The 18,726-nt window shown below is 44.6% G+C and overlaps 1 protein-coding gene across 1 annotated transcript; it reads left to right on the forward strand.

The window, feature by feature from the left end:
- Positions 1 to 1,934: 1,934 nt before the first annotated feature.
- LOC136767812 (uncharacterized) lies at positions 1,935 to 5,875 on the forward strand. The gene is made up of 3 exons (XM_066721823.1): positions 1,935 to 2,758; positions 3,627 to 3,872; positions 4,203 to 5,875. The coding sequence occupies exons 1-3, from the start codon at positions 2,486 to 2,488 to the stop codon at positions 5,169 to 5,171; spliced, it is 1,488 nt and encodes a 495-aa protein (XP_066577920.1). The 5' UTR covers positions 1,935 to 2,485; the 3' UTR covers positions 5,172 to 5,875.
- Positions 5,876 to 18,726: the final 12,851 nt, after the last annotated feature.

Consider the following 18,726-nt stretch of genomic DNA (forward strand, 5'->3'; position numbering starts at 1 on the left):
AATCATTTTTTCCAACATTTCACAAGTGATGCAGGTGAGACTGATTGGTCTGTAATTTCCTGGCTCAGTTTTTAAAATAATTTCCCTAATTTCTTGAAGTATCATTGGAAATATACCATCTAGCCCAGGTAGGGATGCACGATATTGGATTTTTGCAGATATTCGATATGCTGATATTTTCAAACCAATGTTGGCCTATTGCCCATGCTGATATATATGAAGAGAACACCAAGTCTCTCCTGTACTAGAATTAACCTGTTACTCTTATTGTGATGGCCTACTTGTTGTAGATACAGACATAAAACATTTCCTTTGATTCTACCCTTAATGTATCCTTATACAAAATGTAGACATTCACTCATGAAAAATAAGGAAATCATTTCAACTTGGACTAGATGTAAAATATGCCACATTTATTTTTTAAGTATCATTTTCAAATAAAAATGTAAATCTCATCCCACTTGAACAGGTTGATATGATGCTTCCCTGAGACAATTCTGACAAAGCAGTTGACATAGTACAGAAAAACACATTGTTCTCAAGTGCACAAAATAAACGCAGCTGTAGTCCTGTAGACCTAAAACTTCAGTCCTTAGGACCCACTTTAACATATACTGAATGAGGCTGGAAAAAAACTTCAGCTGACTAGTAGGCCTATTGGTTCTACTTAAAACTGTAAAAACTTAAACCAAGCTCCATATGCCCTTTTCTGTGAGCCACTAACAGCACTGTCTCAATGGGCCTGGTTGACTTTCCTGGGAATTGTGGCTTCACCCAGGTATGTGTGGACCTACAAAGTAACAGAAATAGCAGCTACTTTCAGTTTTTAGGCCAATTCAGATCAGTCGATTGGAATAATGTAAAGATAACCCAGCACTGCTCAATCACTTCACCCTATTACACAGATGAATTGATTAACAGTAGTATGTATTTGGTCTTATTCCAGAAGTTCATGCGATAGTTAAACCCCCTCTTATTATGGACAAAGACTAGTACTTGATTGTGTTCATGACTCAGAATAAAGTATTGATGGAGGATATTATGGTACAAGCCTAAATTCAGTTTTTTATGTAATGCCCTAAAATACCAATGTATTTCACCTTTTGTACTTGACTGAATTAACTGAATGCACATGATGCCTACAAAAGGGTCTTAAACTACTAAAATAAAATAAGCTGAATCATTCAATCTATATATTATGAAAGATGGTCATTTAGTTTATATTTTAGATATATTACACGTTCCTTACACATTTATATCACATCCCTCGTTTCATGTTTGTCTGAAACAGCAGTGATGTGCTTTCATTCTTGTAATGTGATTCTTATTTTGCGCTTTTAGCTCTTAAACACCAGCGATATTTAAATTGTCGATCTCGACTCCTGCCTATGTCAACACACAATCTAAAATGTCAGCTGGAAAAGGCTTTACATTAATCCTTTACTCATAAGGTAAACAATAATACAAATCAAATAAGAATCTTGTACAGGAGCCGCACGGTATTTATATAAAAAACATCTAGAAGTAGTAATCAGTGGTGTATTTATATACGTGACAAACACAACTGTTTGACATAATACGACCCAGTACATGTGCTTGAGGATTGATTGCTTCCACATTGTAACACCGTCGCTGTCTTTCTGCTTTGACAGCAAGTCTATGGTCTTGCCAAGTCCTGCAAAAAATAGTCAGAAATATGAACAAACACAAGTACTACCGTAAATACGTAAACAGTGAGTACATTGTACTCAGAGGTGGTGCTAGAGTCTCTGGGGCCCCATGTACAACCATTGATGGGGGCATCCCAAGACGGGGGGGGTGCTAACGAAGTTTTCACTGGTGGGGGGGGGGTACTGACGGAGTTTTATCCAGTGTTGGGGGGGGCATCTTTGGGGGCCCCCTTCCAGCTCGGGGCCCCATGCAATTGTGTGGTTTGCGTGTTGGGAAAACATGTTACTGGTTGTACTTGCTTTAATTGTAAGGTCATTACTGGGTGTGTGGGGCGTGTGTCCATCACTGGCTCCACTTCGACTAACTGCAGATGCAGAAACGGATACACGTTTCTTAAACCGCACTCTAATGATGGATTTAATATATTCTCACACACACACACAGTCAAAGCCATCATCTGTACAAACACCACATACTGCAGGCACGTAATTGGCCCAGCTAAAATGAAAGGGTATCTTTATAGATACGATATCGCAGGACTGCCGCAAGGGCTGCTGGGATTGTGGAAGAGGAAGAGGCCTGTATTGTTGACCACGCCCCTTTATCATAAGCGGGACGATATCGCACTGTGACGTCACAACGATGCCCACAACATACGCTTAGCTTATGAGCTGCCGGTTACCCTGACACTCAGTCTGTCTAGAGCATCTGACACGTTCACATCGCTCGTCTATCAGCCGCGTACAGATGGGCAGCAACAACTCAAAGACTGCGGTGAGTTTTTCCTCCATGGCGGCGAGTCGCTTTCTCCCTCATGAGGCCAGTGATGGTGTGTGACGTGTGTCTGTCCTCCTTCCCGCAGAGCCGCGGTGCCTCTTCCGCCGCGGAGCTGTTCCGCTGCTCGCTGTGCTCGGGCTTCGTCGCGCCGCCCATGATGCAGTGCCGGGCCGGGCATCTCCTGTGCGCACCCTGCCGCAAGAGCTGGAGATGCCGCTGGAGCTGCCCCACCTGCCGCGGCCTGCTGAAGCCGCCGATGCGCAACACGGCCCTGGAGCAGGTGGCGTCCACGATCGGCCTTTCCTCCGAGGTGAGTCCCCGGTCTGGCGGGTCCTGTATGCAGTGAAGACCCGGCCTGTGTGTGTAGTTTCTATTGACACAGTCTGGACCGTGTGATCTGTGGGAATTAGTGCCACTGAAGCGTCATTCGTGTGCGCCGCCCCTGCGAGGGTTAAAGGCTTCACAGCGGACACGGAGACGAGGTCAGAGTTCAACAAGCTGTCGCTTGATACTATAATGTGATCAATATATTCAAATAAACACCAAGACAGTATGACGTCGCGCAGACGCATCGTATAAAGAGACAGAGCTGAGAGTCAGTTGCACACCTTCCTGGCTGCAGTTAAGCTGCGTGTGATGATCAGTAGATGGTGTCTGGGCACATTAATGCTCAATTCAGATAACTTGAGTGTATGCAGGCGAGTTGTTTAATGCTAAATGAACTGCTATATTGTTGTATGTTTGCGCTCGGTAATTGAGTACTGATGTTTCACAAGACAAACAGCAAGTCTTTCTGTTGTTGCTTTTTTGTGCAAAATCTCGATGTCTCGGGGCCACAATTACCTCTTGAACCCCCTCCTGTGAAACACTAGTTACCTATACATGCTATACATACTGTATACCCTGTACAATATAGTTTTTCATATGCCATACTTTTTGTTTGTATTTTTACTATTTGTGTGCGTGTGTGCATATAAACATACACATATACCTACACAAGCAGACACTATCAGTATTTATTTATTGATTACTAATATCTGAGTGTGGTGGGGTGGGGGGTGCTGTCAGGCACTTGGGTGGGGGAGGCAGTGTTCAATTCCCTTAACTGATGAGCCCTTTTCCTCCTCCGTTCGATATTGGATGTTTTCTCTAAGTGTTTTTTTCCTGTGTCTTACCAGTCCTGTAGTGCTGACATCACCACCGCCATATCCACCCACGGGGAAGAGCTGGCGGCCCTGTTCGTGTGTCCGGTGTGTTTCGAGTACGTGCAGCCGCCCATGCTGCAGTGCCGGGCCGGACACCTGCTCTGCAATGAGTGCCGGCCGAGGGTGAGCAGCTGCCCGTGCTGCCGCAAGCCACTGGCGCCAAAGTGCAGGAACGTGGCCATGGAGACGCTGGCCGCCATGGTGCCGTTCCCCTCCGAGGTGAGTCCCTCCCGTGACAGGCTGCCCCACTCGAGGGTCAACCACAACAGTCCCCCAAAACTAACTGCCCCGCCCCATCACACAGCACTGACTCACACAACACCCCACGGTCCCTCCACAGCACAGTCCAGATCGTTGCGGTACCGAGTGTGTCAGTGCGTTAGCCAGTGTGTTAATGATCCTGGGCTGCTGTAGTGAGGGTGTGCCAGTGTGTTGCTGCCTCTGCTAGTGAGATGTTCATGGTACTGTGCTGCTCTGGTGAAGTGTGTGTTTGTGTTCATGTGCTCCGAGTGTGTACTGATGTGTTGTGTGTGTTTATTGACTTTCCAGCCTGATGCCCTGGGAGACGACTTCATTGCAGCTTTTGGAGGGGCTCAGACCGCAGAGCAGCTCCCGGCTCCCAGCACACATGATCAGGTGGTCCGGGAGCCGCGGTTCCTCTCCTACCTGCGGCACTCTGGACTTGATGACGGACGCAGCTCTGACCCTCGCGACGTGGTCCTGCTGCTCCTGAGCTGCGTACTGTGGCAGCTGTGCCCCCTGTGCGATGCAGACCGGGAGCAGCTCCACAGGTGGGTATCGCTGGAGAGCCAGCTGGTGGAGCAGGCGCTGCGTCTGGTGGAGGGGTCGCCGGACCGCGACGACATCTACCTGAGGCTGAGGGAGGGGCCGACCCCCCACTCTCACACCAAACCCTTGTATGATGTTGTCACTCCTGCTCTGCGGGAGCTGCGGCGGCTTCTTCCCCTGGACCTCAGTCTGGATGCCCTATCTGAGAGCCAGGACCTACAGCTAAGCATGGCCAGCGTGGTGGTGCGGAACCTGCTGCGCTACGGCAACCCCTATGGGGGCAGACGGGTGCGTCACCTTGTGGCGCTGCGGCATCTTCGTCACGGCCAGGATGCCCTCCCCTCCACCTCCTCCAGTGTGCCGCGTGTGGCCCAGGCCCCGGCCCCAGCGGAGGGTGTGGACGCCGGGTTGCACCACGGACTCGTTCCAGAGCTGCACAGCCCTGAGTGCGAAGGCCCACAGGAGCACAGAGGCGCCAGGGAGCGGCAGGCCAGCGCCCAGACAGCACCCAGTGATGTCGGGGACAGGAGGGTGCCTCTGCCTGTGGAGCTGGAGCCACTGAGCGCCAGTCTGCCCTCCCTCATGCCTGCCAGGGCCCTGGAGCCGAGCAACACGGAGGCGTCCACCACGGCCGCAAACCCGTCCAGGTGGCAGAGGGTCCGCAGCATCTTCGCTTGGCTCCCGGCCGCCGTCTCCCAGCTGCGCTGGGTGAGGGGGGTGAGGGCGTGATCCCCCAGGCCTGAAGTCAGGCCTGTCTGTGTCGGCTGCCTTGTGTCCCAGGTAAGTTTTAAGGTCTGAATGAAGGATTGCACCACCTGCGGCCTGATGGGGATGCTGTCAGTGACCCCAGGCTTGTGCCCCGGATATGAGGGCAGCCTGGATTGCCCACCCTGTAGAGCGCCATGAGCCAGAGGAGACCCCAGTCGAGAAGGACCCTCATGACGAGGCTTGCGTGACCTGGGAGGCATCTGAGAGGGACGCACCGGGGGGTGGGGCGGTGGGGCCGGTCAAGGCTGGAGACCCCCTGTCTGCCCCTCCCAAGCAATCCAGAAACTCCCACTGGAGACGTGCCTCAAAATGCAGGACTAAACTGGCTCTGAAGCAAAACCTGGGCATCCAGAGTGCAGCCCAGCAGAGGCAGAGGGCCGGGGGCCAGTGAGCAAAGTAAGTGTCCACCGCCGATGCTGGTTCCACCGTAACAATGTTTTAATTGAACCGCGCAGAGAGGACAGGACCGCTTTAAAATCTGGGGGTCCCGAGGCGACGATCGGGTGGGTCTCTCCTCAGGTGGCCACCATTGGTCCTGTGACGTGTAAACATGGACATGAACTGGACTGCTGTTGCCGCCCCCCCCGGTGAGAAGACCCTCACAAGGAGATGCACGCCAGCGGTGGGAACGAGACCCAAAGTGCACAAAGTGTGTAAATAAACGTGTGTAAACTAAAACCACAAAGTTTCCACTGGAGTCCCTTTCTTAAATGCAGAGCTGTTTCTATGCCTAAGTGACCGCTTGGAGCCCCTTACCAAAAAATAATTAATACATCTAATATATTTTCAATGATTTATCATTTATTTTCATAAATGATCACAGTGATCAGTTTTCAGAGCATTTCAGAAACCACAAGGTGGAATAGAACATCTACGACTGAGAGCTGGAGCATTTGATACAGTTCTAGACACCACACCCCTTTCCAGGGCAATGTTTTGGAGCTTCAAATCTAAATCAGGGGTTGGAAGCAAGACAGACACGTGAAACAGAGAGGAGGCCATTCGACCCATCTTTGCCAAGGATCACGTCTGCTGAATCCAACTTTTATCTGTGTGTGGATTATTCCCAATAAGTCAGACTGATGAACCAGAAGTATGTGAAGATAGAAGTTTATTGCGATACAAGCAGCTGTTGGAAGGATGTGATCACAGGGGCGGTCTCTATGATAGCAGATCCTTAAAGGCACTTTACACACACACACACATTTACATGATATAGTACATGACGTGACAGACTCTCTTCCCATCTCCTCAGACATGTAAGTTTCTCTAGGACATACTACAGCATTACAGACCTTGTTGCTGGGCAGACATGGAATTTGTCCGATATAATAACTCAACACAGAGAGCAGTTTGACAGTTTGACAGTTTCTCTTGAGAACCACAGAGAAAAACAACTCCTTGTATGGTACAGACAGTCTGGATACTTTCTTCCTAGTTTTATATTCATCTTAAGAACCTGGGCTCTACCCCACAGGGACAGTGGAAGCCCAATCCATCTTTAAAGGTCGTCCCGTACAGTTTTAAGAATTTGTGGCCCATTGAGACTAAATATTGAAGTTAGAGGGGATTTAATAATGATCCCAAGACATTTCATTCTGTTCGGTTTCCAAGTGAAAGGAGTATTTTTCAGGTCACTACGATGTGTATGGGAATTTAGTGGCATTGCCTCCGATTTACTCCAGTTCATTTTGCATCCAGAGAGTCGACCAGAGCATCTAATGAGATCAGGAATAGCTGGGAGGGAGTGTGAAGGATCTGAGAGTGTCAGTAATATGCTCAGAAAAAAACAGAAACGTCCCTTTTTCAGGACACCTTATTTTTAAGATAATTTTGTAAAAATCCAAATAACATTACAGATCTTTATTGTAAAGGGTTTACACAATGTTTTCCATGCTTGTTCAATGAACCATAAACAATGAATGAACATGCACCTGTGGAACGGTCGTTAAGACACTAACAGCTTACAGACGGTAGGCAATTAAGGTCACAGTTATAAAAACTTAGGACACTAAAGAGACCTTTCTACTGACTCTGAGAAACACCAGAAGAAAGATGCCCAGGGTCCCTGCTCATGTGCATGAACGAGCCTTAGACATGCTGCAAGGAGGCATGAGGACTGCAGATGTGGCCAGGGCAATAAACTGCAATGTCCGTACTGTGAGACGCCTAAGACAGCGCTACAGGAGACAGGAAGGACAGCTGATCGTCCTCGCAGTGGCAGACCACATGCAACAACACCTGCACAGGATCGGTACATCCGAATATCACACCTGCGGGACAGGTACAGGACGGCAACAACAACTGCCCGAGTTACACCAGGAACGCACAATCCCTCCATCAGTGCTCAGACTGTCCGCAATAGGCTGAGAGAGGCTGGACTGAGGGCTTGTAGGCCTGTTGTAAGGCAGGTCCTTGTAGACATCACCGGCAACAACGTCTCCTATGGGCACAAACCCACCTTCGCTGGACGATTTCATGCAAGATAGGAATGTCAGTGTTCTGCTATGGCCAGCGACCTGTCCTAGGAAGGTTGTGTTTTAACTGGATTTGACACAGTAGCGTGTAGCTGCCATCACCTTTTTTTTTTCCTGGGACGGTCTGGTTAATTAACCCTGGAAGGTAGTTATTGAGAAGCAAATGCCAGGATGGAATATATAACAGTCTCTTAGATAGATAAAAGCTGGGTACATGATGTGCAATTTAGGCAATGAAACACAATCACGGTATCAAAAGGCAATTGATCAGACGTCAATATCCATTAATTTCATAATCAACTGTGGAAGTAAAGTTAGAAATTCCTCTCACAAATGGTTTACTTCATGTATACTTAAGAAAGACCAGGTTAAGTCAACAGCCAGGCCAGAAGGTAGTTTGACCCCTGTTTGTTATTTTCGACGAGCATCTTGGAGAAGATGACAAACAGAATGATTTGAGTGTCTGCTCCTTAATCCTTGTATTGGCCCATGGACTCTGTCCTCTAATAATATATTCTGCTTAGCAAGCTTTTAAGATAACATAGTAATGACTTATTAATTGTAACCATATCATTGTTTTCTGTGTATAAAAAGCTCTGACTTTTAACATGGAATCAGAGCAGCTTTGGGATCTTCTTGATTCACTGTTGTTCTCCACGTCACGTGAAATAAAGGCATTGCAATGAACATTCCAACCTTGTAGTGGTATTTGTACATAAATGCTCCCAAACACAAGACTTATTGCTTAAAAATACAAAGTTCATTAGCTGCCCAATCATGAAGCCCTTTGTTTACATCCAATGTGCATTTTCAGTTTCCGTGGAAGAGGCAGCAGTTGCTCTTATTAGTGTAGAAAAATAAATGCTTAAAAACACATATTAGTCCTGCAGCAGATCTTTCATGTTAAAAATTGTCCCAAATAAAAAAAAAAGAAACAATCCACAGATAAACCCGATCTCCTCCTTGCAAGTCCTAATAGCTACAGTGAGGGGAAAAAGTATTTGATCCCCTGCTAATTTTGTACGTTTGCCCACTGACAAAGGAATGATCAGTCTATAAGTTTAATGGTAGGTGTATTTTAACAGTGAGAGACAGAATAACAACCAAAAAATTCAGAAAAACGCATTTCAAAAAAGTTATACATTGATTTGCATGTTAATGAGGGAAATAAGTATTTGACCCCTTCGACTTAGTACTTGGTGGCAAAACCCTTGTTGGCAATCACAGAGGTCAGACGTTTCTTGTAGTTGGCCACCAGGTTTGCACACAGGAGGGATTTTGTCCCACTCCTCTTTGCAGATCCTCTCCAAGTCATAAAGGTTTCGAGGCTGAAGTTTGGCAACTCGAACCTTCAGTTCCCTCCACAGATTTTCTATGGGATTAAGGTCTGGAGACTGGCTAGGCCACTCCAGGACCTTAATGTGCTTCTTCTTGAGCCACTCCTTTGTTGCCTTGGTTGTGTGTTTTGGGTCATTGTCATGCTGGAATACCCATCCACGACCCATTTTCAATGCCCTGGCTGAGGGAAGGAGGTTCTCACCCAAGATTTGACGGTACATGGCCCCGTCCATCGTCCCTTTGATGCGGTGCAGTTGTCCTGTCCCCTTAGCAGAAAAACACCCCCAAAGCATAATGTTTCCACCTCCATGTTTGACGGTGGGGATGGTGTTCTTGGTGTCATTCCTCCTCCTCCAAACACGGCGAGTTGAGTTGATGCCAAAGAGCTCGATTTTGATCTCATCTGACCACAACACTTTCAACCAGTTCTCCTCTGAATCATTCAGATCTTCATTGGCAAACTTCAGACGGGCCAGTACATGTGCTTTCTTGAGCAGGGGGACCTTGGGGGCGCTGCAGGATTTCAGTCCTTCACGGTGTAGTGTGTTACCAATTGTTTTCTTGGTGACTATGGTCCCAGCTGCCTTGAGATCATGAACAAGATCCTCCCGTGTAGTTCTGGGCTGATTCCTCACCGTTCTCATGATCATTGAAACTCCACGAGGTGAGATCTTGCATGGAGCCCCAGACCGAGGGAGACTGACAGTTATTTTGTGTTTCTTCCATTTGCGAATAATCACACCAACTGTTGTCACCTTCTCACCAAGCTGCTTGGCGATGGTCTTGTAGCCCATTCCAGCCTTGTGTAGGTCTACAATCTTGTCCCTGACATCCTTGGACAGCTCTTTGGTCTTGGCCATGGTGGAGAGTTTGGAATCTGATTGATTGATTGCTTCTGTGGACAGGTGTCTTTTATACAGGTAACGACCTGAGATTAGGAGAGTCCCTTTAAGAGAGTGCTCCTAATCTCAGCTCGTTACCTGTATAAAAGACACCTGGGAGCCAGAAATCTTGCTGATTGATAGGGGATCAAATACTTATTTTCCTCATTAACATGCAAATCAATGTATAACTTTTTTGAAATGCGTTTTTCTGGATTTTTTTGTTGTTATTCTGTGTCTCACTGTTAAAATACACCTACCATTAAAATTATAGACTGATCATTTCTTTGTCAGTGGGCAAACGTACAAAATCAGCAGGGATCAAATACTTTTTTCCCTCACTGTATATAAGCAAGCTTCCAGTCACTAATTATCGAAGAACAACAAAAAACTCCATTGCCAAATTGTACTAATGTTTCCATGCCTGAACACATCTCAGCGAACTCAACGAGGGGACAAGCCACATCATGGGCTTTCTTTCACGGTGCGACCTGGTCCGGTCAACAGACCTTCAAGAGGTTCTACCACCTCAACGTGGCAGACAGGCTGCGCCCAAACATGGGTTCCCAGGTACTTCACACTGCTAGCCCTCAGGTGCCGTGAGGCTCTGCTATCCTTGTCATTGTGGGTTAGGCTTCGTCAGGTGTCTGGACTTGCGACAGCTCTGGTATAGTCTTCCCATTCAGTAATGGCTGTCTTTCCTTTTGAAAGGGAACGATAGGTTATTATCATAACCCTGGTTCCCTGATAAAGAAAGACAGCCATTACTCGTCGTGCCAGCAGGGCCCCTATTGGGCAGCTTTGGTACATGCTTTCAATGATTGGCAGGACAGAAGGCTCTTCCCATTAGGTAATGGCTGTCTTTCTTTTTCAGGAAACCGGGGTTATGATAATAACCTATCGTTTTTTCAGGAATCAGATATGTATATACCCCATAGACGAGAATGGCAGGACTTTTATTTTGAAACGACGAGCCATCTAGCTGCATTGCTTACTGGAAGTGGAACTATTATTGTATTGTTGCTTAATGTTGCTAGCTTCACGCTACTCGTGATGTGTTCCACCATTGAAGTCAATGGGAAATGTGGGGGTTTAGACCGATCATAAATCAACAACTATCAATCCTAGCCGTACAAAATGCACAAGCAACCTGAACGGTATCATGACAAATAATTTTATGAAGTTTGTAAGACCTGTATAAGGAGTAGCATTTCGTATTAATGGAAGAATAATAATGATATATTTCCTTCAAACTAACTCTGTGATCATTGTGAACTAAATACAGACAAAATAATAATGTATTTATTAGTTACATTATCAGAATGATATACACCGATCAGCCATAACATTATGACCACTGACAGGTGAAGTGAATAACACTGATCATCTCGTTATTGTCACATCACCTACACCTTCCATCACTTCTCACTTACTGTTATACCTTTCTGACTTCTGGATTTGCCCCTTTTGGATTGTTTGCCCTGGCTCACAGCTGCGAATGAGTCTGCGCTTGGGTCCCCCTTGCCCTGCCCTGATAAGCATGACAGTTATCATGGCACCTGTCAGTGGGTGGGATATATTAGCCAGCAAGTGAACATTTTGTCATCACAGTTGATGTGTTAGAAGCAGTAAAAATGGGCAAGCGTAAGGATCTGAGCGACTTTGACAAGGGCCAAATTGTGATGGCTAGACGACTGGGTCAGAGCATCTCCAAAACTGCAGCTCTTGTGGGGTGTTCCCGGTCTGCAGTGGTCAGTACCTATCAAAAGTGGTCCAAGGAAGGAAAAGCGGTGAACCGGCGACAGGGTCATTGGCGGCCAAGGCTCATTGATGCACGTGGGGACCGAAGGCTGGCCCGTGTGGTCCGATCCAACAGACGAGCTACTCAGATTGCTGAAAAAGTGAATGCTGGTTCTGATAGAAAGGTGTCAGAACACACAGTGCATCGCAGTCTTGGTGCCAGATAGCACAGCACACCTTCAGAGGTCTAGTGGAGTCCATGCCTCGACGGGTCAGGGCTGTTTTGGTGGCAAAAGGGGGACCTACACAATATTAGGCAGGTGGTCATAATGTTATGGCTGATCGGTGTATATAATAAGCTTTATGAAAGAGACCGACCCATTCACAGTGTAATTCAATGTGTTTCAGACAAAGTAAACATTACATTACTAACAATGCAGATGGATAGGGTTTTTCACCCAAACTCGTACATCAAAAACACACAGGAAGAGCAAATGCAGCTACAAGAGACTAATTCCTTCGCTGTGTAATTCAGCGCTATATCCTGCTAACACACAATGTTGCCACGACGTTGTAGTAATGTAATTCACGCAACATTGTGACAACGTTGTGTGTTAGCTGGGTAGGCTACACACACAGCGAGACAAAAGCAAAATCAAATAAAAATATTAAACAAAATAGAACAAAGTAAGACAGCTTCTCATTTCTAGTTGAACGTGTTCCATAGATGCCGAGTTATTCTGAACGCTGTTGTTCCGCAACCCAGCGGCACATGGCACAAAGCTTATTTTATTGATGTGTTTCTAATAATGTAAATAATCAACACTTTTATTTTGTCTGTATTTCGTTCAAGCAACTCTATTGATAATTGTGAACTAAATACAGACACAATACACATTTATTGATGGGTTATAGGCCTATTACCAGAAAGATGGATAGAATAAGCTCCCCACCCCCAAACTCACACAGCACAAAACTAGTGATGTTAGCCTCGAAGTAGGCTTCACGAAGCAGTATCGACCCTTCCGAAGCACAATATATCGATACAATGGTTCAAAGCCCTGCCACACCCTGCCAGAAACCATGTGATCACTGCAAACGAAGCTTTGTTACGTCACACCAGCAGCTGACAGTGTTGAATTGGTTTGGAATACATGTCGGTGTATCAAACCCCCATAATACTTAAAAGAGGTCTGCACCTCCTCAAATCTGAGGGTTATAGAGAGGAGACAGATTTAATGACACCACAGAATACATTTATTGAGAGAGAGAGACAGAGAGAGATAGATAGATAGTTAGACAGAGAGATAGATTTAGAGGTAGTTATAGACAGGTTTAGCAATAGATGGATGGCTAGATACTGTGGTTGATCTGCCCCAGCAGTGTATAAACATTTTTTTAATATAAATATTTAAATTACACACATTTTCCAGTTGCATAATCACATCCCTCTCCACTTCCCAAAATATAGTCTTATTTTGCGCTCTATTATAAAAAAAAAATCACTTCCCCAGTTGCACAACCATATGTCTGATAATAGGCATCACTTGGATCATTACACAACCACATCCATAGATATATGAATAGGAAACACATGTAACTGTTGACTATATCTAGGCTATATGAAATACAGACTACACTTATAGTTAACTGCATTTTTTGACTTCACTACTTAGTTAACATACGACATTCATCACGTAAAAATGACTGCCTTCTATAAATTCAACAGTCTAAACTATTACATAATGTTACTTATTTTATAATACAGCCCTTATCCAGCAGGGTTTTGTGGTCACCCTTCTAGCACCAATTTATAAACACCTGGATGTATTTAATTTGAAACGTTGAAGGAGGAGATGGTTTGGAGGAAACCACTGGAGCAATGCACTGAGTTGCTCAATTGATTAACAACTCCAATGTGACCCCAGTATTTAGAAATTGGTGATTTAAGGTGACCTATAAAGTTAAGTGGATGGGGCTCTCCAGGACCAGGGAACACAGACAAACATAGTGGGAGGGGGTCTATACAATCCCACAATGCACCGCCTCGGCTAAGACGGAAGTTCCCAGGTAAGTAGGCGGAAGTGGCTCTTGTTGGATCCTTGTTTACCGGGAAGTTCGCGCTTCGTGTCGCGCTCTGTGTGCTCCAGTGCAGCGAAAAAACAGCAGCCGTTTCATCGCTCGACCTGTTTTTCTGATTAGTTCATAAACATAAACAAACAAAGCCAAAAAGCAGATTAAAGCAGAGTCGCTTCTAACAATACAGAAGTGTAGATCACTACACTTTTATTCCACAGCTTAATCAGGATAACACAAATGTGAGGTCTAATACAGTATAATAAAGGCATTCCCTCTATCTAACAAGATGATCTATAATATGGCAGGGCGGAAGGGGAGTAAAAGAAACAAATGAAGGGGTTGCATTACTCACCGCCCTGCCATGGGAAGCCAAAAAGAAGAGACAGAATGTTTTTAAAGGGAGAACAAAGAAAACAAAACACAGAAACTCCAAACAAAGCAAACAATCACACACAGACGAAGCGTGTTTGAGGGAGCTTTCCTTAGTGCAAGAACTTGGAGACTTTATAGGTCCGGTGATGTCACATCCATCGTCATCAGGGGTAGTGCACCAGGAACTCCACCCACAACAATCTGCTCAAGGCAATAATGAGAGGGGGGCATAACAGCCCCAGCCATAAGACATTACATAATCCGTCAAAATACAGGATTAATGAATGTTAAAAAGGTGTAAAAAGTACAGGGCATGTCATTGTTCCATCAGGACAAGACACATCAGGAGGTCATCGGCCCAACCAAGAAGCAAAACCCCAGCAGGGCAGGTGCAGAAGGAACAGTCTTGGCACCGTTTTGGGTTCTGACCGCAGCCAAAAATATGACAATGTCCAAAACAACAACAAAACAAAAAACAAGCCATTACAAAAATTCAAGTCCAAGTCTCCTTATGAATAGGTCAGAGATGAAGCAGCAGGAACCCACTGCAACATCAGATATTCAGGAACAGGAAAGGGCATCAGCAAGAATGTTATCACGCCCTTTAATGTGCTGAACAACAAGAGGAAACGTTTGTAAGAAGAGACTCCACTGCAGCAGTGGTTGGTTAGTATGGCCAAGTCTTTGCAAAACATTAAAGTATTGTGATCAGTATAAATCAAAATCAAACTGCACCCGCTCAAGTAGATTTCAAATTGCTTAATAGCAAAAACCGAAAACTAGGACTAAAACGAATAACTCAATCATTTCTCTGATGCTTGTCAAATGTCTTGGAAAAGAAGCAGACAGGATGCTCAACCCCACATGAAAATACCCCCCTTAAAATACACGCATGACAAAAATTTGGGGATTGGGGAAAAATGACACTGTTTGAAGGGATAGTGTGTTAATCTTTTCACGTCTGTTCAACCTGAAACGTACATTTCGACGTGGATAAATCGTTGCCAAAACCAGTTTGAATAGCAGTTCAAGATTTCAACCACGAAATGATGTTGAAACGATGTTGAGTGCCCGCTGGGTTATCAGGACTCGTATGGGACTATTATTATTATTATTATTATTATTATTATTATTATTATTATTATTATTATTATTTCCTGGCAGACGCCCTAATCCAGGGCGATTTATAACATAAATGCAATATAAAGTGCAAAAATACAGTTAAGTGCAAGGCATCATTGTTTCAGGACAGGACTATGTTTCTAACATAGAAATGTGGGTCCTTATAGATTTCATATACCTAAATTGCCCCCCTTTTGAATATTTAAAATATATGGGATTTTTGTCTTCATATATTATAGCCTGTATGTATTTCTTTCACATGTGGAACATATATTGTAGAAATCAGCCTCTACAACCGTGTATTTGCAATCTATAAAATCAAAATATGCATAACAGATTAAAAAATACGGAGCCAATTTGGGCATATGAGAAGCAGGAGCACATATTGTAAGTCACCCTGGATAAGGGTGTCAGCTAAGAAATCACGTAATAATAATAATAATAATAATAATAATAATAATAAAAGTTGTGTTGTTCGTGTGCGTGTCTCACAGGCAGCACCTCCTCCTCAGACTAAGTTTCGTTTTTCCAAGAAGACGTTGGCAAAACGCCCGTCACTGCAGTTCAGACAGGCTGTTTGTCAGTCAACACCAACTTCAACCCGGACACGGCGCTCACACTGAAGAGGAGACACGAAACTGCGCAAAAGTGTGACAGCAAACATTTCCACATCTGTGACTGAAATTAATTAACAAAAAAACTCGGCTGTTTTCCCGGGGTGAAAAACTGTACGTGGTCATATTGCAATCACCCCTCAAAAGCACAGAAAAGGCATTTTAATAATGATGATGATGATGATGATGATGATGATAACAATAATACAAGCCTGATAGTGATGATGATGACACGCACCTTGTCCCTGGCCGCGGTGCCCTGCTGCCCATGCCATGGCTCTGTCTGCGGCTCGCAGGTGTGTTACTGTCCTCAAACTGCGAGATCTGTGGCACTGCTGACACACTGCGACCTTTTCTTCCCTTTGCTAGTGTGTGAGGACAATTGCCTAATGTCGATTTACTTTTGAAACCCGACGGCTGCTGAACTGAACTCTTCACTGGTCCCAAAACCAGCAGCACCACCCCACCCCCAGAGCCAGCCTGGGACACCTCCAGCCCGCCCCTCACACAGCCGCTCACTTGTTTCCTCCTCCACCCTCTTTGAAGCCAGCAGGGGCTTCGTCTGCCTTAACTGCATATCACCCAGCCCTGTATTGAACTCGGGGGGTGGGCGGGAGCACCCTTGTGTCAGTGGTGTGCCTGGTGTCCCTGAGAAATCCCTGGGTGCTCCTCATCTTTTCCTTAATTAATTCTAGATTGGGCCTTGCTCTTTCAGCCTCAGCTGCCATTGCTCCGATATGGCCTGCAATACTCTGCTCATCCTCTCCCAAGTCACTGGCCTCTCCTCTTGACTGTAATAAACAATTCAAATTCACAACTTCAAACAATGTTCAAAATGTTCAATCCAGCATGTACAGATTAAGTAAAGTTATAATAATGATAATTATAATTAAAATGAATAAACATTTATCGTTTCAATTTTCAGCTTCCACATGCTCATTCCATTCAAAATATCATGTAATAACAATGCCATGTAGCATACGTACGACTAGCCTGCAAGTTCGCTTGAGTGTCACTGGCTCATGGCTGCATGATTACCGCTTTCGACCTGATCCGGCCACTTTGAATTTATTTTTCATTTTTTGCACTTCTATTTCATTTACAAGAGGCTGTCTCTCCTTCTTACATTTATTTTTTAAAGATTCATGAAGTGCATCCTATTAGAGAAAATAAATACATAAAAATGCAGTAGATTACAAGTTCATTGTTTCAATGAACAAAAACGAGAACTTTAACTTTAAGCATTTTACCTACTAAGGATTATAAGAACATAAGAACATAAGAAAGTTTACAATCGAGAGGAGGCCATTTGCCCCATCGTACTCGTTTGGTGTCCATTAATAACTAAGTGATCCAAGGATCCTATCCAGTCTATTTTTAAATGTTCCCAAATGTTCAGCTTCAACCTCATCGCTGGGGAGTTTGTTCAGATTGTGACGCCTCTCTGTGTGAAGAAGTGTCTCCTGTTTTCCGTTTTGAATGCCTTGAAGCCCAATTTCCATTTGTGTCCCCGGGTGCGTGTGTCCCTGCTGATCTGGAAAAGCTCCTCTGGTTTGATGTGGTCGATGCCTTTCATGATTTTGAAGACTTGGATCAAGTCCCCACGTAGTCTCCTCTGTTCCAGGGTGAAAAGGTTCAGTTCCTCAGTGTCTCAGTAGGACTTTCCCTTCAGACCTGGAATAAGTCTGGTTGCTCTCCTCTGAACTGCCTCTAGAGCAGCGATATCTTTCTTGAAGTGTGGAGCCCAGAACTGTCCACAGTATCCAGATGAGCTCTAACTAGTGCATTGTACAGTCTGAACATCACTGCCCTTGTTCTCAATTCTACACTTTTGACAATATACCCTAACATCCTGTTTGTCTTTTTTATTGCTTCCCCACATTGTTTGGATGGAGAAAGTGAGGAGTCCACATAGACTCCTAGGTCTTTCTCATGCGTTACTTCATCTAGTTCTGTTCCTCCCATAGTGTAATTATAGTGGACATTTTTGTTACCTGCATGTATTACCTTGCACTTGTCCACATTGAATTTCATCTGCCAGGTGTCAGCCCACAACTGAATATTATCTAAGTCCCTCTGAATAACCTGTGCTGCTGAGATTGTATCTGCTGAGCCACCTATTTTAGTATCATCTTAATCATTAATATAGATTAATTAATACCATTAATATAGATTAGAAAAAGCACAGGCCCCTCACTCCAGTTAGAAGCAACTCCTCTAATTGACACCTTCTATTTCCAATCTCCAAGAATATGGTTTTCATTAAGATGCTCCTCTATTTTTTGTCTAATCATTTTTTCCAACATTTCACAAGTGATGCAGGTGAGACTGATTGGTCTGTAATTTCCTGGCTCAGTTTTTAAAATAATTTCCCTCATTTCTTGAAGTATCATTGGAAATATACCATCTAGCCCAGGTAGGGATGCACGATATTGGATTTTTGCAGATATTCGATATGCTGATATTTTCAAACCAATGTTGGCCTATTGCCCATGCTGATATATATGAAGAGAACACCAAGTCTCTCCTGTACTAGAATTAACCTGTTACTCTTATTGTGATGGCCTACTTGTTGTAGATACAGACATAAAACATTTCCTTTGATTCTACCCTTAATGTATCCTTTTACAAAATGTAGACATTCACTCATGAAAAATAAGGAAATCATTTCAACTTGGACTAGATGTAAAATATGCCACATTTATTTTTTAAGTATCATTTTCAAATAAAAATGTAAATCTCATCCCACTTGAACAGGTTGATATGATGCTTCCCTGAGACAATTCTGACAAAGCAGTTGACATAGTACAGAAAAACACATTGTTCTCAAGTGCACAAAATAAACGCAGCTGTAGTCCTGTAGACCTAAAACTTCAGTCCTTAGGACCCACTT

The sequence above is a fragment of the Amia ocellicauda genome, chromosome 14, assembly GCF_036373705.1.
Source record: "Amia ocellicauda isolate fAmiCal2 chromosome 14, fAmiCal2.hap1, whole genome shotgun sequence".
Lineage (NCBI taxonomy): Eukaryota > Metazoa > Chordata > Actinopteri > Amiiformes > Amiidae > Amia > Amia ocellicauda.